Raw genomic sequence first — 22,384 nt, forward strand, 5'->3', positions numbered from 1 at the left:
CAACTCTTCTATAATCAACAATGGCCTATAACCTTGCTCCAGATGCACACAATCGATTTAGGGTTCTTCTCAGAATGCTAAAATGAACAATGACGGCCAATAAGTCCCTTTTATACGTCCCAAACCTGAACGGTTAGGGTTTTCGCTAAACAGCGCAGACTCGCCGAGTCCATATCCGGACTCGTTGAGTCCAGTCGCGAACCCGCGACCAGGTCTACGATCCTACTCGGCGAGTCTGAGCTCCAACTCGCCGAGTCTCCTCTTAAAACACCCAAAATCATAATTATATCAATATTTGGAATTCCGGGCTGTTACAACTCTCCCCCACTAGAACTAGACTTCGCCCTCGAAGTCTCACTCTGAGAATAGCCCCGGATGCTGCTCCCACATCTCACGTTCCAGATCACAGGTCATTTCCGATCCCCTCCGGTGCTGCCACTGAACTAACACTAGAGGTATTTCCTTATACCTCAGAACCTCGATCTTCCGATTTCTGATGACCACTGGTCTCTTGGCATAATTCAGGCTCGCATCCACCTGAATGTCTTCTAATGGGACCACTGCCGACTCATCGGCTATATACTTTCTCAATTGCGACACATGAAAAATGTCGTGGGTTTGTCTCAAATCCGTGGGCAACTCCAAACGGTAGGCCACCCAGCCTACCCCCGCAATCACATGAAAAGGCCCAATATACCGGGGCCCCAACTTGCCCCTCTTCCTAAATCGAATCACTCCTCTCCAAGGAGAGGCCTTCAGGAGTACGAAGTCGCCGACCTGAAACTCAAGCTCGGACCGGCGTCTGTCTGCATAACTTTTCTTGTCGGCTCTGGGCGGTCAATAACCTCTGTCTCATCTGCTGAATCTGCTTTGTCGACTGAAGCACGATCTCTGTACTACCCCTCACTCTCTGTAACCGAGAATTTCCCAAGATGCAACTCTGCTCTAAATCTCAACAATCACTCGACCCATAAGGGTTAGGAAACCAGAAACCACCGGATCCCCGATCCAAAGCCCACTTTGTCCATACCGGACCGACTGAGAGACCCATTCTCACTCTCAGAGCAACTCTCACGAGTTCTCCTCTTGCAATCACATACACCTGCTGAACTAGCCCCCAACACCCGCAGGTTGGAAGACCCGATACACTGCTGATATCCTCGAACATCTCCCAGGATGAACCACTAATCTCCACCCTATACCCTGATCAGAATCACACTGAGAATTCCAGATTCTCTCTCCCCCTGCATCCCTTCTGAGTCTTGACAATCACCCCAAACCGGATGGGTTCCTACTTCACTGCCGCGAACACGATGCTCAAAACCATACTCGAAATACTCTAACCATAACTCTGCTCTGCAGCTTTCACTTTCGTGAACTTGCACCCCCTTCAGAATTACACACCTTCCTCTTTTCCTTTTCCAAGGAACCCTCTTGGCCATAATGCCACTCCAACCGGTGCCACGGTGCTCGCCCCAAGCGACACCACCCTTGTTGTGTGACCGCTATCCACATACTCTGGCTCTCATTGCAGGGGCTCTCAAGCCCATGCACTCTCTCCACTCCACCAAATCACTACCTCAACTAAACAAAATCACTGACCCGGGGCCAGACCTTCCAATGTAATCACACTGCAACATACACAATCCGAAATCTCAAACCGATCCAACAATACCATCAGAGTCCCCAGCATGACTGGACCGACTCTCATAACACACACTAGCCACTCGGGGCTATATCTCTGTGGGTCCGTACACCCAAACTCTGTGAACCCTCAGGTTCTAACTCTGGGAACCTTCCGGTTCCAACTCTAGAAACATGCACAACATAAATCCCGTGGGATTAATGTAGTACAACCCATCATGTACCTCAAGCATACAAATACTCTGATCACATAACCCCGGTTACCTACTCAAACTTGATCCCGGCCTGCTCCCAGGCCTCCACAATCAAATGCCCTAGGTTTGTATCCTGCCCCGCATACCCGACCCTCGCTCTTGTCAGCCTATACTCTGAGCTGACAGAACACTGCTGAATCCCAACAACTAAGCACCCTCACATGCTCATCGATCTCCCGGAGAATTCTCCAATTCTCCCCCACTTAAGGCACTGACTAACAGTCACCGATCGCCATTAACGACCTTCCAGAACAACCCCGCACAAAGAGAACACTTACACACTGACTGCTCCCCACAAGCATAAGCAACCCTCAGCAAAACACATCTCCTCCCTGATCAATCCGCTCAAAAGAATCCGGTCTTTCAATTATCCACTCCACGACTGCAGATGCTACCCGACATTCAACCCAGTGCCGCATCTCCACTATCAACCCTCACGAACGATAACCAACGGAATTCCCAAGCAATAACCCATAACCAAACCCACAACCTGAAAAAGGATGAATACCGCATCGAAAACCGCACAAGGATACCGGCACCAAAACACCAACTATAACCATACCAACCATCAGGGAACAACGAATGCCAAAGCAAAAACCTGAAACACCATTCCATAACCATGCCAAACCCGCGAAACAACGAATACCGCATCGAAATCCACACAAGATACCAGCACAAACAATACGCCACAATCAACGCAAGATAATCAAGACATCAAGAAAGCATTATACCCGCAGCTGCCTCCGGCACTGCTCTGTCTCCCTCTGCCGTAAGCCGATAAGCATGACCCTGAGCCCTTGGGGCTCCGCTCCATCCTGTCCTCCTCCTGAACTCCTCAAGGTGGCCGGTGCTAGAGCCTGCACCGGTCCTGCAGAAAGATGTGGACAATTGACCCTCAAATGTCCCACCTGCCGGCAATGATAACAAATCCTCAAATCCCGAATCGGCACTGACTGCCGACAATCCCGCGCACAGTGCCCCTCCTTTTCGCACTTGCAGCATGCACCACCGGACCAGCAAACTCCGGTGTGACCCCTCCCACACTTCCCACAAGTGTGGCCGCTCCGATCCCACACTCTAACATCAACGGTACTGGACCGTTTCGGCGCTGGCTGCAACTGCATCGGAGCCTGCCTCAGCTCACGCAACTGCAACTCAACCTCTAACTCACGCCGCATGGCGGCCTCCTGCAACACCAACAAGGTCTCGCACCTCTACGCAGACACGAACTGTCTGATATCCCCCTTGAGCATACTCAGATATCGGGACATCTGAGCCTGCTCCGAAGCGAACTCAGGGCAAAACATCGCCCTCTCAATAAACATCCTGGTGGTCTCAGTCACCGACTCCAAATCCTGCTTCAGCTCAAGGAACTCCCGAGCCAATCTCTCCTTTTCATCCCGCGGAACATAGCGAGTACTGAACATCTCTCTGAATTGATCCCACGAAACCGCAGCCCTCTGCGCATCGGAAAAATGACCTCGTAGTCAATCTCCACCAATCCTTCGCCCCGAGCCTCAATAGGTTCAGAGCACACCTCACCCTCTGATCAGCAGGGCATAAACTTGTGAAGAAACACCCCTCCATGTCTGATAACCATCTCATAGCAACAATCGGGTCCTGAACTCCATCGAATGTGGGAGGCTTCGTATAATAGAAGTTCCGATACTGAAACCCCGACTAGCTCCTCCCATTGCCGCTGTTACAGCCGCTGTAGCCACCGCGGCAGCCGTCTCTGCGAGAGCCGCATATCGCTCATCAAAATACTCAATCATGGCGGTCTTGATCGACCCAAACAATCCCGGCAACTAAGCCCGGAACAATGCAGCAACCCCATCACGCAGGATCTCGCGAATCCTCGCATCCCGCTCGCTCGTGCTCGTCTGATCGATAACCTCTGACAGCACCGATCCACCCGGAACTCGCTCTCCAGCTCCCGATCCTGATCCGAATCCACTATCATCATTCCTCGAAATCTCCATACCGAAGACACCATACCAATCTCAGACACTTCCCAAAGTCCTGGGATCCAACTCTCGATACCCTACCCTAGAGACCATGGTTTCCCTGATACGCGTATGGGTCCTGTGCTTTCAGTAGTACGGGCCCATACTACCTTCCACACCTACCCATATTTGTATGAAGTACTACCACAATACCCTAGGGAACATGCATAACAACTATCAACCCTCACCACTAGAGGAACACTGAGAATATCCCATAAGGGACCCTAGGCTACAGGCATCACAAATCAGGCAACATTATCATGAATTCCTGAAGATCCCTAGCCTAACTCTAGCATGCTGTTCTATCAAGCTCAAATAAACAAATATCATGTATGGTATCTTGGGGTTACTTACTGGCTCCGGCTGATCGTACCTCCGCGTCCTCCTTTTACTAAATTTGAAAACCATTTTAAATTTCTCTTTTTAAAATCCTCCTCGATTTGAGACTAGAGTCACACGAATGTTTCCCCCAATTCACTCAAACCAAGGCTCTGATACCAACTTGTAACATCCAAAATTTCAAAACAATTAAAACTTTTCAAAATCACCCATTTTATTAACATTGTTACAAAAAGGTTTTCAATACAATATTTAACAGAGTATTTTCCCAGGTTCACATCATAAAACATCAACACGATGAACAGTACGATCACGCCTTTGCCTTGCCACAGACTCTTGAGAACCTGAAACATAAAACCACAACTGTAAGCCCGAAAGCTTAGTGAGATACCCCCAGAATACCAACCACATATACGCCTTTCCAGGCCCTGACCTTCCGGTCCATGTGTCTTAGGGGACTTCCGTCCCTGCTGGGTAAACCTTCCGGTCCTACCCACGCCGACCTTCCGGTCCATAACACAACATATTGACTTCCGGCCCATAACATATCGCCTTCCGGCCCATAACATATTGCCTTCCGGCCCATAAGCATAAAATGCATATATAACATAACAAATAATCATATAGCAGTTCATAGACAACAATCGATCAATAGATCACATATCATAGCATTACTCTAAACAAGATACCGATCTAGCCGGTCACTAGCATAACATTACCCTATGAATCAGTCAACATACTAAATGCATACATACGCCTTTCCAGGCCATGACCTTCCGGTCCTCATAGCAATGCCTTCCGGCCCATAACATGTAATGCCTTCCGGCCTATATCATAACAATGACAACTACCCGAATTTCCATCCGATAAAAAGGGTCGGCCTTGGTGCCATAAACCCTAGCGATATAGTGAGGATAACTCACCTCGAAACTGCCGACTGAACAGATAGCTCAAGCTGCTCCGATCACTGATACGATCTCCACCTCTGGACAGCCACCAATGCACTGAACTCAAACAATAAACAACAATTACCAAAATACCCCTAGAACCACTGGTCAATCCTTGGTCAAAGACAAGGTCAAGGTCAACCCCTGACTGACCCTACTCGCCGAGTCAACCCTATGACTCGCCGAGTCCCCATACTCAGAACTTCACTCAACCCGCGATCTAACTCGCCGAGTCACCCCAAGACTCGCCGAGTTCAACGACTCTGAGTCCACTCGCCCTTAACTCACCGATTCCTTAAGATTCCCTTCCTACACGTCGAGTATCCCCTTTTTACTCGACGAGTTCCTCCTGGAAGAATCGCGGGGCCACCCCGACTCAACTCGCCGAGTCTGAAGAACAACTCGACGAGTCCCAGTAAATCTTCAAGCTGCTCGCCGAGTCTGTTCATCGGACTCGGCGAGTCCATGCCATGCAACCGCTCAAACTGCTTCCTAAGGTCAGAACTGCTCCGACCATTCCTAGGTCTGGCCTTCCTAGGCTGATCCATCACGAAAGGTCCTCATTTCAGTGCTCATAATACACTCCATGACTCATAAATTACATTTTGACCTAAGGCATAAGGATTCCAATCCAAAACCTCCATCAATTCCCGAAATGCTCAGGCATGGGACATTCTGGACCTCCAAAGGTCCCAATACAGGGTTCCAATCGTTTGGGGAACTAGGGTAACATTCAATCTAGTCACAAAAGGGTTCCATAAACCCTAAATCCATATACACATCAACATAGCAGAACATAACTCGAATTCTTACCTGGATGATGTACTCTCTGTGTCCCCAATCCTCAGAACGTGACTCCCTTGCTGTTCCTTTAGCCAAGCCCTTCTCTTCCTTGCACAACAACTCTTCTATAATCAACAATGGCCTATAACCTTGCTCCAGATGCACACAATCGATTTAGGGTTCTTCTCAGAATGCTAAAATGAACAATGACGGCCAATAAGTCCCTTTTATACGTCCCAAACCTGAACGGTTAGGGTTTTCGCTAAACAGCGCAGACTCGCCGAGTCCATATCCGGACTCGTCGAGTCTAGTCGCGAACCCGCGACCAGGTCTGCGATCCTACTCGGCGAGTCTGAGCTCCAACTCGCCGAGTCTCCTCTTAAAACACCCAAAATCATAATTATATCAATATTTGGAATTCCGGGCTGTTACATCTAGCCTTGATTCATCACTTCTCATCACCATATTCAAGAGTTCACGGCCGTAAACCCTTCATTAGATCTTGGGCCGTAAACCCTTGTAAGACCGTAAACCCTTTAAATGATCTTAGACCGTGAACCCTCCTAAGGCCGTAAACACTTCTTGTGCTGCCGTGAACTCCCTTAAATCAATCATTTGGGATTGTAACACTTCATTGCAAGTGTTTCCTTGGTCCTAAGGTTGTTTAACCTAGCATGTTAGTTGTTATATACACTAATTGTATACATATATGTGTCATTATATGCTTAATAGGATCCGTTTGTGCTCGAGACTTCACTTAGCATACTTCGAATCCTATATCGATCTTTCATTCGAATCAATCACTACAGATGAGTTCATATCCCTACAACTACACTTTTAAATACTTTCAAATGATTTTAGTGGGAGAATACAAGTAAAACACAATGGAATTGTGTTAACCATTTACATGTAAAAACAACATCCAAAAGAATTTCTTATACTCAAAACTTGTTGAAAACTCTTTTAAAACTTTTTATAAACTTCTTTTATATCAAATCATATTCGTCTATTTATTTGCATATAAGTGTGCTTTAACGGACCTAGGACTGCTGCTAGATACCTTAACTCCCATTCCTTGTTTGGTTGTGGGCTTAGGGTAGGATCACTAGTCCGAATGTCGGTTAAATCATAGTTATACTTATTAAATACATACATGAATATTAAACCCATTTTTAAATTACATACTTAACTTAGTTGCTTTTGGTGAGTAATTGTGTCTTTTCTACAATCAGTAACAGTTCAAACAAACACACTAGTAAACTATAATAAGTATAGTTCAGAGGATTTCTACTTATTATTTCTAGAACAGTGAAACCTACATGAGTGAGTTCATACATACATACTATAACTAGAACAGAAGCGAAACATACATAACAAGAACAAGATAACATTAATGTGAGCCACTACTTCATGGCACAACAATATACTTGTTGTGTCACAAACAGTGCGGTCTTGATAGAAGACTACATTTCATTGCAAGCAGAAAATATAGGATTTTCTGGGAAAGCGAATACAAACCTTTATATGATACAAATACAAAACTTTTTATGAAACAAATACAACATAATGACACTAAACTGCTTATGATCTCACTAACATCTTTATGTTGACGCTCTCTTTTCAAAATAACTTGTATCCTCAGTAAACCAGTAAGATAGGTACACTTGTTCAGCTTTTGAGAAGACAGAGAAGAACTCAAGACTCATCTTATTCTTTTGTTATACATTCATTTTTGGTGTCATTTAAACTTGACAAAGAACTCACTTGTATTAACTATACTATTTAATGCAATGGATGTTGTTGCTTGATTTACTATTTTGCATTGTTATGATACTATACATGACGTCCTCCACCCCCGAATGTTTCCACCAATTCGGTTTGGGGGTGTAACAAATTGTGATCATCTTTCAATCACTTAATTTGAAAAGAATGTTCGTCCTTCTTCCAAGTGGCCTAGAATTTAAATGGACATTTATGTGTTGTACCTTTGCTACATTTAGCTAACAACCTATTCTTATTACTGTTTTCATATCATAAATGGTATCCATGTCTAACAACATAATTACTCAGTAAACATTTATGCTCATCAGGGTCATAAAACTTCATACCTAATATAGGAACCATCTTCTTCCAATTTTGGTTTGGATCATGGACGGGATACATTGGTTTCACATCAACTTCTTCGTCTGTTACATCTGTATCGGAACCATCTTCTGCTTTCTTGTTAGGACAAAGGACATTAAGAAATGAATCATCAAGTGGTTTCTTAGTTGACACCACTTCAACCTCTTCATGGTCAGGTAAAAACGCGTCTGAAAATGTAGAATCATCAACTTCGTCTTCATCCTCTACAACCGAATCATATTCATCAAGATTCTCCTCCTCGATCCAATCGAAAATGGGTTCGTTGTACTAATCAATGTACATATTAATTCTTTTTTGTTGGCTTCCATTACCAACCTCAAGGAACTCTCTGTAATCTCCTTCATTCTGAATTACTCCTAACCCTTCACTCAACCTTTCAAGTGGAAGACAGTAGTAAACATCATTGCAGTTGATCTTCTTTGTGAGCTTTTCAAGGAATTTAATGAAATCTGAAAATACCATAGCGTTGAAGTCGACATCTCGTATAGATGCGATGTCTAGGTCGAAATATACAAGGGGGTTGGGGGGAAATACACAATTATAGTGGACATCCACGATGAGGATGATCCCTTCGTCATTACAGTCGAAGAAACAAAAAGTGATTTCAATTGCAAAGGTTCGACATTGAGAACGAAGAGAACGGGGAACAATGGAACAAAGGAATGAAAGCGGTGAGTTTTTTTTTTTTTTTTGTTTGTTTATGAGCCCTAATTCCAATTACCATTCATATAATGTGTCAAAAATGCCAAGTAATTTCATTTAATGCCACATAATACACCATAATGTCACGTAATATGTCAAATCAGCAAAAACCTACGATCATCGGTCATATTACCTTAATATGTACAGGTCAAACAAGTTCAATTGACAAATGTATACGAAAAAAACATTGTTACTATAATGTGTACAGACTCTAAACTACGTTACCTTTCTATGTCATTTACCCTCCAGGATCAGGTACGAAGCCATAGGATGAGTTGTAATAGCAACAAGATGGATGGAGACCAGGCTTAGTTCTTTTGTATTACATATATCTTGTTGTTTATTCTATTGTTTGTTGATGTAAGTGTTACACCCGTTATGTTTTTGGGAACGAAATTGGGGTTTTTTGACAAACCATCGTTTTGGTAATATTGTATAATATTATTAAAAGTATCCTAAATCTTTATTTAAAAATACTTAAAAAGAAAAGGGTGTTACATTTTATTTACCTTTAGAATTTACGAAAACTCCCGACTATTCTTTATGAAGTTTTCTTATGTAACATGAATATATATAGTATTTACAATTATAATATCTGGTCGTAGTATTAGTCTTGTATGCGTAAAATATTCATAAATTTTGGGTTCACATTTGATAAGCCAGTAATCACACCCAAGAATTTTAGACGAAAAAAATATATCGTCACGTTTGAGTCGTGATAACTAAATAAAAATCGAAAACAAACTTTTAGAAGAGAGACAAGGTGAGACGGTGTTCCCCGTGTACTTTGGAGAGATAAGGAAGTAAGAAAGAAAAAAAAAATGTTCTCAATCTTTTTTTTTTTTTAAATAACAAAAAGAGAGGGAAATAAGACAAGGAAGATTTCATTATTCCTCACCAAACCTTTCAGAAGGATACAATACCAGCTTATAAAATTTTAAAGTGACAAAGATACATCTTTTATTTCTCTAATTATGCAATTAATCTTGACAAGTATTAGATCATAGTCAAAATAGAACAAATAGACAGTTACAAAGCAGTTCGCCCCAATAAATCACAGCAATCACATGAATTTTGTCAAATACCAAAATTGAATTATGTGGTTGGACCATATATAATTTGCTTCCGATTTAAACTCTCCCTAGAATGCCAATGAGTTTTCCTTCTATTTCTTACCAACTCCGAACATAACCAAAATAATTTCTTTTTCCATGTTTCTTTGCTTTCATTTTCATCAATTTCTCTTTATAAAAAGCACAAAAAATCTAACGCTAAAAGATTTTGTACTCCTACACACTCAAATAGTCAAACCATCTACCATTCAATAATCAATAAAATGATCTACAATAATTACCAAACAAAGAAAATCCAAAAACAAAAACAAAAGAAAAAACTTAATTTCGTACACAATAAGCTATTGATAGATGCCAATAGCATGGGACAATACTCGTTTGACCAATACATTACTGTCCCAATAGATTACAGTGTCAGTGTAATTACTCGTTTGACAGTAACTCAACCATGAGTGTTAAAAGCCTCCCATACCAAATTTTGCGGATTCATATTCGTAACATCTCGCGCCTGTAACGCAGCCGTCCTAAGCGTCTTCAATGTCGTAACATTCGCATCATAAAACGACAAACTCACATACGGCAACCCATGTTTCTTACATAGTTCCCTAACAATCGGAGAAATCGACCTCAAATGACACCTAGGTAACCTAGGAAACAAATGATGTTCCAACTGAAACTGCAACCCACCAAAAAACCAATCCATCCAACTACTACAAGATATATCAATCGTCCCAGCCGTCTGTTTCTCAAACCAATCGTTTCCCTTCGGTGGGCCCACATAAACACTCGCCGCAAAATGATTCAAAGTAAATTGCACATGTTGAATCCCCGTCACACAAAAACTCACCAACACAAACGCCACGCGTTCACCCCAATTCGGTAAACAAGACACAAGAAGCGGAAACCATGTCCAGAAAATTAAGGTTCCGAGAATGTTGGCGACTTTGTCTGGAACCTTCCGCTTCGATAATAGTAATAGAACCGTTTGTAGATAAAGGTTGACCCTAGCAACAGCCATGATTGGGTAATATGTGTAATGTTGGTAGCTTATGAAGAATCTTGCTAATGGGTTGAAAGTTAATTGTCTTCCGTAAAATACGGAAGTTAATGAGGTGAAAAGTTTGTTGGAAACTGCTAACATTGGGAGATGTTGGAGGTCGGGGTCATAATCGAGGCTGTTACACGCGATGTGGTGCGCGTTGTGGGTCCATTTCCACCACGCGATGCTGATTCCGGTGATGCAGTTTCCGATGAAGATTCCGGCGAATTTATTCCAGCCGCGGGTGGACATCATCTGGTAGTGTCCGGCGTCGTGTCCTAAATACGCGATTTGCATCCATGCTAATCCCAATAATGCCCCTGAAAGCATGTGGACCGAAAAGGAACTCGAGTATAGGACGCCGTATACGGTGGCGGAAAGGAGGAGAGAGACAAAGGAAAGAGAGTAGATGACACCGTGCCCTTTTTTGTCGAACATTCCGGATTTGGAAAACTCGGAAGCGAGTTTCCGGTAGTCTTTAGAAACTTCTGAGACGTGGTAGTCGGAGAGGTGGTAGCCGGTGAAGAGGTTGGGGAGGTTGGCCCAGGCGGTGCCGGGGTGGAAGGCGATGAAAGCGTCGGTGGCGTCTTGGCCGGAGAGATTCAAGAGTGGGGTATCGCCGCCTGGGTGTTGTTTGGACCATTCTGTAACGTTGTAGACTTTTCCTTGAATTGAGATCCATAGATCGTTTGGCTTGTTGTGTTTTTGTAATTCTTCTGATGTTATGTACTTCTTTCCATCTGTTACTGAATTCAACACTGAAAAAAAAAAGGAAATTTTTTGTTTAATAAATTATCGAATTGGGGTTAATCTTTAATTAGTTGTTTTCTTCATGGTTTTAGTCAATGTTTCATTATCATAAATAGTTAAATACTATTAACGAATTATTTGAGAATTATTCTCGTGAAAACTTGATTTACTTTAGATTTAATTTGAATTTTGAATAGCACCAGATATTTTCTAGTACAAAACTTGAATCGAAGCCAGATGATTGGTATACTTTACTTTCCCTAAAAAGATAATTCTAAATAAACATTAATTATTTGCTTCTTATAGTAGAAAAAATCATCAATCTTCATACATAAATTAAGAAAAACACTTTTTTTATAGTTCATAGTACAACAGCTTGGATTCAGATCGATGATGAAAAACAACAATCTAAAATCGGAACGATCTCGGGTCCGGATCCGGATCCGACCCGGAAAGCACATAAACAAAACAGGAACAACAAAATCATCTTCTCTAATTAGTAGTTTCACCGTGTGTTCAATGATGATGTAGAAACAGAGGAGGTGCGCTTGATTGTAATTAATTTTCATGTTCGAAACAACGACATTGCGAAAACGATGAACACATAAAGTTTAAAACGATCAAAACAATAATTATCCTTGCTGAATTCAAGAATATTGCTAAAATTGTGATCGTGGAACGATTAAAGTGTTTAGATTGGTAACTAAACTGCCTAAATATGACAAAAATCAAAGGAACTAAACAGATGAAACATAGATAGGTGAAAACAAATATCACCTTCAATGGTAGAAGTGGAAGGAGAACCCATCGTCAAATCTTCAGGAACCAGAGGAATTCTCCGCCAAAATTCCTCAACGACGATGATTTCCACGGAAGAAAGAGAATCAACGGCACAATGTCCGGCGAAGAAGAGAGAGGAAATTTGGAGACTCTGAAGTTGATACGAATCGGTGGGTTTTTGAACCCTAACGTTACAATGGCAATAACACTATATAGGAGGAAAGACTATTTGGGGGAGAAGAAATCAACGGTCGACATCGAACGGTCCGTGGAAACAGTAAGGTGAGCGCGTAATGTAGTGGATAACTCCTCCTCAGTCTCTGGTATCCCTGTTCCATACAACTATACAAGAAACAACCTTCCCACGTACCCACGCACATAAACAGCACATTGGTTGCGTTGGCGGTTAACAGAAAATGTTAAAGACTTATCCTTTAAGTTTTTATAATAAAATAATATTATTTGATTATATATATATTTTTTATTTATAAATTTCTTTAAACTATATATCTGGCAATCTTTTTTTTTTCATTAAAAAATAGTCTTTCCTCTATGGATGAGCTTTAGAACTTGGGCATCAGTTGGATTTACCTTGATAAACTAAGTCTTCGGATTTTATTGCTAAGATAATTACGTTTTAGATTTGAGTTGTAGTTTTAGAGTTAGGAATGTCATTTTGGGATCAAAAGCTAAAAATAGAAAGTTGAGGGACTAGTCTTGTACGTGTGGAAAAGTTATGGATATTAAGCTCTTGGTTAGTTGTCATCTTCAAATGAACAATATAGGATAGGAAGTTTTCTTCTTTATAGTTGATGCTACAATAGTCTTTAAATCTAGATTATGTGATGAAATTCATGATTAGATCATTTTGTGTGTTGAATTTGTAAGTTTATAACACCAATCTATTTATGTAAGTCCATATCCTTAACAAAAATGGTGTTCTAAATTATAAACCTTCATTGTGGATTTCAACCCTAGATTCATAATTCATCCATGAAGCCAATGGAATTCAATTTCTACATATCGATTATGAGTTACTATCTTGTTTAAGATGTGATTACAATGGTTCTAAATCAAATCACGGTGTTTGATCTATCCATTCGATTGAAAATAAGTTTTTGGTGCTTTGATGGGATTTTAAGCTTGATTCAACAAAACACTTGTGGGTTTATTGGATTTTGAAATTAATCATGTTAAAAAGGTTGTAGTTTGATCATTATGAGTTGATTTGTAATATCCTTAATGAAAATATAGGTGAAAATTCAGTCTAATGATCATCTTCAAGTTTTAAAGCATAAAAATGAAATTTATAAGGATTATCACTTTAATCCATGATTTGATCAAGTTATGATGTTATAAGGATTTTTTTCTTGTTTAAATAGATTATTAGACCTATTAAAACCTGTAAAATTCATTTCATTTTTGTTAGTGAATGGTGATAGAAGTGTTGGATCAAATAAAGCAAAGTAGAAAGTTATTGATGAGTTTTTCACATTTTTAATATTGTAACACCTAGTTTCCATGACGTTTCAACTTTCGGGATAGCGGTTCGTAATTTGATCGCATAAAACTCTTGGGTTTCAAAGGAATAAAGTTTAGACCTTATCGACTATTGGTAATGTTGGTTAATGATTTAGGGCCCTTGAATTATGCTTTGAAAAAAAAAGGGTAAAATGGGAAAATTAATATTTCGGTTTCTTGCATGGATTATGATTTTAGTTCGACAGGAATTAAGTCAAAAATGATTAGATAAGGTTATGGGGCTCGTCGATACCTTTCCGTGCATATAAAGATCGCCAAAAACAGAGTTGAAACGAAGACGTTATGATTGTTTGGATTTTGATTGGAATTGGGTGAAAACTTGTCGCCACGGAGTGGCTATTGCCTTCTACAGTCTGGAAAGCGCCACGGCATGGCAATTGGCTCCTTCGGTGTGGCAAGCGACATTGTCTTCCACAGAGTGGGAGTTGGGCAGGCCCAATCCCATGATTTTTAGGGTTTTCAACGTATTTAAAGGTAAGGATTCATGTTTTAAGGAAATTTCTCAGCCACCATCTCATCTAGAACCCCTTGGGAGCACCTTAGCCTCCCTCTTCACGGTTTTAGCTTCTCTCCTCTCCTCTCATCCATTTTTGGAGTATTTTTTGTGGTTTTGGAGTGAGGCTTTCATCCCATCCATCTTTTGTTTGGAGGTAAAAAGTTGTTATCTTGACCATTTCTTTTGTTAGATCTCATTCGAGGGAGTTTTAGGGTTTTCTCCCATCCATATTTTGGTTATTGAGTCATTTGAGCATGTCATGATGTAGCACCCGGTTCCTGGTATGTATTTCATTCAAGCATTTTTCGCATTTTGGACTGAGACTCGGCGAGTTGATGGCCCAACTCGTCGAGTAGTAGCGGCTTAGACCCGGGGTTTAACTGACGGACTCTTCGAGTCGGCGGCAAGACTAGACGAGTAGGCTCTGGCGGGGCAAAACCCTAATCTGAGGGTTTACACCCTATTTAAACGACCATATACAGCCACCATCGCCCCTTTATACACCTAGAACACTCCATTTAGAACCCTAACTGTGTTGTGAAAGATCTAAGGGCTTTTTGGTGATTCTTAGTGGTTTGTGGTGGCAAAAAGGAAGGAAAAGCTTGAGGAATCAAGAGGAGACCAGAAAGAGTCAAGCTTGTGCATCATCTACAATCCCTGGAAGGTATAAAGTCGACACATTGCTCCTTCTTGCATTAGATCCCTTTTTAGGGAGATTTAGGGCTTTTATAAGCCATGCTTGGTGACCAACCAAGATTGCAAGCATGGTTGGGGGTTGAGGCTTCAGATCCAGACTCCTTAAGGAGTTAGAAGGCAGAAAGGGATTGCCTTTGCACCCATGGAAAGCCTCATGCAACTTAAGAGCTTCTTTTAGGGTCTTTTAGCTCGTAGTCCCATGCATGTACGTAAGTTTGTAACTTTACGTGCTAGATCGATCTTAGGAGCCTAGATCTATCATTTGGACAAGTGTTGTACATCAGAAATCGAGAAATAACACTTGGACAACCTCGACTCGGCGAGTCATTCTTGGAACTCGGCGAGTTCGAGGCTTGACTTCCCTTTTTTGTTAAGGTTCAAAGGAACCCAGTTGAGTGCTAGAATGGTTTTAGAGGGTCCAAGGGAGTGGCCCAACGTGTTGGACTTAGCCATAGACCTGGAGTTCATAGGACTCGATGAACGTATGAGCAAACTCGGTGAGTCCAAGGCAATCTCCCACCCATTGAAGATGAACTCGACAAGGTGTTCATACAACTCGGCGAGTCAAGGTCAGGACTTGTTCATGGGATGGGGATGAACTTGACAAGTTGTTCATACAATTCGACGATTCAGATGAAGGTTCATTCGAGGTTATTTTAGAAGGAGGACTTGTCGAGTCGATTGCTAAACTCGACGATTAGAAGCGTGAAGAAGGTCAGATGAACATATAAGGACTCGACGAGTTGGCGGCCCAACTCGGCGAGTCAGGTCAACTGAAAGTTGACTTTGACTTTAACCTGGTTAAGGGTAAAATAGTCATTTACCCTAAGAGTAGTTATCAGTTTCTGATTAGGTGTTTTATGGATTTATAGCCGGAGGATCACCGGAGCAGCAGTCAGACATCTGCCACTCAGCTTTTCAGCAGTCAGCCTTACGAGGTGAGTTACCTTCCAGTAACGGTGGGTCTAAGGCACCAATGCCAGCCCACCAGTTGGAGTCGTATGTTAAATAACTGTCTTTGTGATATTCATCTAGGTTTGCTACTACCTAATATGTTATGTGCTAGTATGATATGATGTTATATGCTAGTAGCAGTAGGGGAGATAGTCCCCAAGATTTCCGGTCGATAGGGCCAAAAGGGGGTAGTCATACCCAGTCATGCTAGATAGAATACGATTATGTGTTACATGTTATGTGATAGTAGTATAGGGGTGAAATAGTCCCCATTATCCGGTCGAGAGGACCGAAGGGGAGGCCAACACCCAGATATGCTAGGCAGTATCCGGTCGAGAGGACCGAAGGGGAAGCCAACACCAAGATATGCTAGGCAGTATCCGGTCGAGAGGATCGAAGGGGTAGGTCGGGTACGCAGATATGCCTAACAGTATATGCATGTTATGTGATTATATGGTATGTGGTACGATGGGGGAACTTGCTAAGCTTCATGCTTACAGTTTTCAATTTTGTTTCAGGTACCTCTTCAGCGAAAGGGAAGGAGCTGGTGCGGTAGCTGCACATCATACACACACGTTGGATTTCCGCATTATGAGATTCTTGGGAATGTACTCTAATTTATTTTACTTTTGACAAAATGGTTTTATGGTGGCATGTTTTGGATTATTGACATATTAGTTGTGACATGAGATATCATTATGAATGTTTTTACACCAATGGTTTTTATGTTATAAATTATTTAAAAAAAACAAAAAAAAAAAATTGGCCTTGAGTTTTGGGATGTTACAAGTTGGTATCAGAGCCCTGGTTTGAGGGATTCAGACACACCTTCGGGGATGTCTGGACTCAAACCGAGGGATTAAAAGATTTTTACAAAGAAAATGGTTTTCTAAAAGCTAAGTTAAAAAGTTTTAAGAACAAGGTGTGTGATGTGCGTGACCGGCAGAGCTCAAGTAAGTTTTCCCCAAAGTACCCATACAAGTTTATATTATGATTATCAGTTTTAGCAGAACAACATGCTAGATTAGGGCTAAGGATCTAGGAAGGATGCCTTATGTGCATGTTATATGTGCTTTTGAGTTGCATGATAGTGTTGATTAGACAGAGATAGGATAGCCTGCTTAGGTTATCCCTGATTACATGAGCTTATATCGCATGCTAGTACAGATTCCTATTATGTGGATATAATTGCTTGAGCTTGTTTCATTTTTGTCTGAATGTTGCTTGCTTTGTGCTATGTGGGGCTCAGAGTGATGGGAGTTAGCTATTAGGTGGGTACATTAGGTCACATGCTATCAGGGTTGGATAATCTCAGAGTGTTGGATTTGACCCTACTGCGTAGCTCTTGTTTGAGTCCTGACCATTGTAGGGATGAGTCCCTTACTCGAAGGATTATCTGAGCCTCGTGGCATGTGACTGTATCCATACGGTGGCTAATTGGCATTGCAAAGAGGCCTTCGGCAGCTGAGGACTGGTTTGGGTGGAATTAAAGGTACCCTAGGGCAAGCCTAGGATGAGAGTAGCAGAGATCAGTACTAGTAGAAGGGACTTGGTGGAGTCAAGGCAGTTCTTGAGGAAAGTATGGATAGATGTGGAAGGTAGTATGGGCCCGTACTACTGAAAGCAGAGGATCTGTATTTGAGTCGAGGAAGGCTGAGACGAGACCAGGAAACTTATGATAGATGTGATCCCTCTAGATGTATCAGTATCACTGACGGTTGTCATTATGTATTGTAGAATGGTGGTGCTACGTCTGAGGCCAGCAGTTAGCGGTTCAGAAGAGGGATCAGGTTTGGGTTCAGGTTCCGAACCAGTGGATGAGAGGCTACGCGAGCTCATCGCGTCCGAGATCACTAGAGGCATCCTTGATGCGACCCTGGTCATTTTTGGGTCGATCAAGGAAGGGATTATTGAGTTAATGGAGGATCGCCTCAGGGCGTTCAGGAGTGACATGGCGACCAGCCAGTCAGGATCACGCACACTGTCCTTTAAGGACTTCAGGGGCAGTGGTGCGCCATATTTCCATGGGGCGAAGGACCCCATTGTGGCCAGGTGGTGGGTTGCAGACATTGATTCTGCGCAGTTGACCAGCTTCTGCCCTGAGGAGTCGAAGGTGAGATATGCAGCAGGGTGCTTGAGAGACAAGGCCAGAGATTGGTGGGAGTCGGTAGGTGACTCTCTGAGAGCCTCGGCTATTAAGGCTATCACGTGGTCGGATTTTGTGACCCGGTTCAGGGCTGAGTTTACACCTGCGGTGGAACTCCAGCAGTTGGCCCGGGAGTTCCTGGATATGAGACAGACGACTGAGACATTGGAGGACATCACCGCCAAGTTCCGGGAGAGGGCGTTACTGGTGCCCCAGTATGCGGGAGACGAGGATATAAGGAGGACCCGCTATCACGACATGCTACGAGCCGACATTCGGGAGCATGTCAGTTTTTCAGCTTGCCTTACCTTGGATTCCATGATTGCCAGGGCAAGGGAGAGGGAGATTGACCTGGAGCACATCCGGAAGAGGATGGCTGAGGAGGGACAGATGACTGGGGCTTCGGGAAAGAAGCCCAAGGGATCAGACGCTGGGCCAAAAGGCCAGTAGGGCCAAGGACGCTGTAGGAAATGCGGCAAGTCACATGAGGGAGCATGTAGGTTGGGATCGTCGAGCTGCTATAAGTGCGGCAAGTTGGGGCATTTCAGCAAGGATTGTACTACCCCTACACCCACTATTCAGACATCTGAGTTGCTGTGTTTCCACTGCAACCAGAGGGGCCATAAGAAGGCCAATTACCACCAGTTGACAGCAGCAGCGCCAGTGAAGGTGCCATCCCCAGCAACCCTGCGGATTATTGATGGCCGACAGGGCAAGTAAGAGGCTCCAGTGGTGAGGAGTCGGACCTTCCAGTTGACTACCGAGGAGGCACCCGCCGCACGCGATGTGGTGACGGGTATGATTCTTCCCTTTTTGATTTATTTATATGATGCTTTTGATATTGACATATGCTCTGTTTATATATGTTTAGGATCGTTCCATGTGAATGGTATACCGGTTCAGGTGTTGTTTGACTCGGGTGCTACCCGATCGTTTGTTTCTCTTGCGCTTAGCAAGAAGTATCCTGAGTCTTCGGGCATGTTGGATTGCCCTCTAGAGGTCGATATTGCGGATGACCGGTCTGTGCGTGCATCAGAGGTCTTCCGGGATTGTGTTTTGAGGTTGTTTGAAGAGCGATATCTAGTGGACTTGGTTCCCATACCGTTGAGGGGAAAGAAGGTTATTATTGGTATGGACTGGCTAAGCCCCGATGGGGCAGTGATCGACTGCGCACAGCAATTGGTACGGATTAGGACCCCAAATGGGGGAGAGCTGGTGATCCAGGGTGAGAGGCCACAGCGAAGACCAACCTTATGTTCAACAGCGAGAGCGAGGCGCTACCTTCAGTTGGGTTGCGCAAGATTTGTCGCCTATGTTACAGATACCCGGGAGGCGGGTAAGGCGACGGTGGGCGATGTGCCCGTGGTACGAGAGGTTGCGGATGTATTCCCTGAGGAGTTGCCTGGGATACCTCCGGAGAGGCAGGTGGAGTTCAGGATCGACCTCGTCCCTGGTGCGACTCCGATAGCCAAGGCACCGTATCGGTTGGCTCCTCCTGAGATGTAGGAGTTGTCTACACAGCTGCAGGAGCTGTTAGACAAGGGATTCATCAGACCGAGCAGTTCACCCTGGGTGGGGGGCGATTCTATTTGTGAAGAAGAAGGACGGGTCGCATCGGATGTGTATAGATTACCGGGAGATGAATAAGGTAACGGTGAAGAACCGTTACCCACTCCCTTGGATATATGACCTCTTTGACCAGATACAGGAAGCGTCTTGGTTCTCCAAGATTGATCTGCGTTCAGGATATCATCAGATGAGGGTCAGAGAGGAGGATGTGCAGAAGAATGCGTTCTGGACGTGCTAGGGCCACTATGAGTTAGTGGTGATGCCTTTCGGGTTCACTAATGCTTCTGCCGCATTCATGGATCTCATGAACCGCGTGTGCAGACCGATGTTGGATCGGTCTTTGATAGTCTTCATCGATGACATCTTGGTTTATTCCATGACTCGAGAGCTACATGAGGAGCACTTGCGAGAGGTTTTGGATACGTTGAGGAGGGAAAGCTTGTATGCTAAGTTCTCCAAGTGTGAGTTTTGGTTGCGCAAGGTGCAGTTTCTTGGGCACCTTGTCAACTAGAACGGGATATCAGTTGATCCGGACAAGGTGGAGGACGTGATGAGGTGGGAGGTCCCGAGGTCTCCATATGAGATTCAGAGTTTCCTGGGATTAGCAGGCTACTATCGGAGATTCATTCAGGACTTCTCCAAGATAGTCGTACCTCTGACCAGGCTGACAAGGAAAGTCGTGGTCTTTCGCTGGGGGCCTGAGCAGCAGCTTGCATTTGATACATTGAGACAGAGATTGTGTGAGGCACCAATCTTAGCCCTGCCAGAGGGCATGAAGGGTTTTGTGGTATATTGCGATGCGTCCATCTCTGGTTTGGGCGCGATATTGATGCAGAGAGGGCATGTTATTGCTTACACTTCGAGGCAACTAAAGCCTCACACGACGAACTACCCGACGCATGATTTGGAGCTGGGGCGGTTGTTTTTGCCCTCAAGATTTGGCATCATTACCTCTATGGGGTTCATTGTACTATTTACTCGGACCACAAGAGCCTGAGTATCTCATGGACCAGCCGAATCTGAACATGAGGCAACGACAGTGGTTAGATGTGGTGAATGATTATGATTGTGAGATCCTTTACCACCCGGGGAAGGCCAATGTGGTGGCCGATGCGCTTAGCCGCAAGGCAGCACCGATCAGGGATATTTGCATGTGGATGACCGTGGTGGCTCCGTTGTTGGAGCATATTCGAGAGGCCCAGTAGGAGGCTATGAAGGAGGAACATCGGAAGAGCGAGCTTATTGTGGGTCAGGTTTCCTTCTTCGACTATGATAGCCGAGGATTGTTGACCCTCCACCGTAGGGTGTGGGTCCCCTATCATGGAGGCGTGCGTCAGACATAGATGGAGGAGGCGCACAACTCCCGATTTTCCATTCATCCCGGGGCAACAAAGATGTATAGGGATCTTCGTCTTGACTATTGGTGGCCCTACATGAAGCAGGACGTAGTGTGGTATGTGGAGTGATGCTTGACCTGCAGGAAGGTCAAGGCCGAACATCAGAGGCCACACGACAAGATGCATCCGTTGGATATTCCCATGTGGAAATGGGAAGATATCACCATGGACTTCATCACCAAACTTCCTAGGACCGCGAGGGGAGTGGATTCCATATGGGTCATTGTGGATCGGTTGACCAAGAGCGCCCATTTTATACCGATCCAAGAGAGTATATCGGCCGAGAAGCTGGTTGACATCTACATTTGAGAGGTGGTGGCGCGACACGGGGTGCCAGTGTCAGTGATTTCTGACAGGGATGTGCGGTTTACTTCTAGGTTCTAGAAGAAATTCCATGATAAGTTGGGTACCCGTCTCCATTTTAGCGCCGCATTTCACCCACAGACGGATGGTCAGAGCGAGCGGACCATCCAGACTCTGTAGGATATGTTGTGGGTGTGTGTGCTAGACTTCGGTGGTAGCTGGGACACTTACCTCCCATTGGCTGAATTCTCCTACAACAATAGCTATCACGCGAGTATCGATCGTCCTCCCTTTGAAATGTTATACGAGAGAAAGTGCGGAACCCTGATATGTTGGGGTGAGGTTGGTTAGAGGGTCATGGGGAGCACCGAAGTGGTGCTCAAGACGACAGAGTGGATTCAACAGGTCAGGAGTAGGCTCCAGACTACACAGAGTCGACAGAAAAGCTATGCCGACAAGCGCTGTTCATACCTGAAGTTCCAGGTCGGGAATATGGTTCTCCTGAAGGTGTCGCCTTGGAAAGGCGTCATCCGGTTCAGGAAGCGGGGCAAGTTGGGCCCCAGGTACATTGGACCCTTCAAGGTTATAGCCCAGATAGGCAAGGTGGCGTACAGGTTGGATCTGCCAGCCGAACTCAGTCAGATCCATAGCATTTTCCACGTCTCCCAGGTGTGGAAGTCCCTGGTAGACGACTCGATAGTGGTGCCCCTGGAGGATATTCAGGTTGACGACAAACTGAATTACATTCAGCGGCCTGTGGAAATCCTCAACCTGAAGTCGAAGGATCTGAGGAACAAGAGGGTCGAGCTGGTGAAGGTA

At 43.9% G+C, this 22,384-nt stretch overlaps 1 protein-coding gene across 1 annotated transcript; it reads right to left on the minus strand.

Moving 5' to 3' along the window:
- Window positions 1-10,122: 10,122 nt before the first annotated feature.
- Window positions 10,123-12,781, minus strand: LOC145101588 (delta(8)-fatty-acid desaturase-like). The gene is made up of 2 exons (XM_079038814.1): window positions 12,460-12,781; window positions 10,123-11,690 (listed from the first exon to the last, which is right to left on the minus strand). Exons 1-2 carry the CDS (start codon window positions 12,488-12,490, stop codon window positions 10,336-10,338), a joined length of 1,386 nt encoding a protein of 461 aa, XP_078894940.1. The 5' UTR covers window positions 12,491-12,781; the 3' UTR covers window positions 10,123-10,335.
- Window positions 12,782-22,384: the final 9,603 nt, after the last annotated feature.

This window comes from Lactuca serriola, chromosome 4, assembly GCF_051521515.1.
Source record: "Lactuca serriola cultivar US96UC23 chromosome 4, Lser_US96UC23_V15, whole genome shotgun sequence".
NCBI classification, from domain to species: domain Eukaryota; kingdom Viridiplantae; phylum Streptophyta; class Magnoliopsida; order Asterales; family Asteraceae; genus Lactuca; species Lactuca serriola.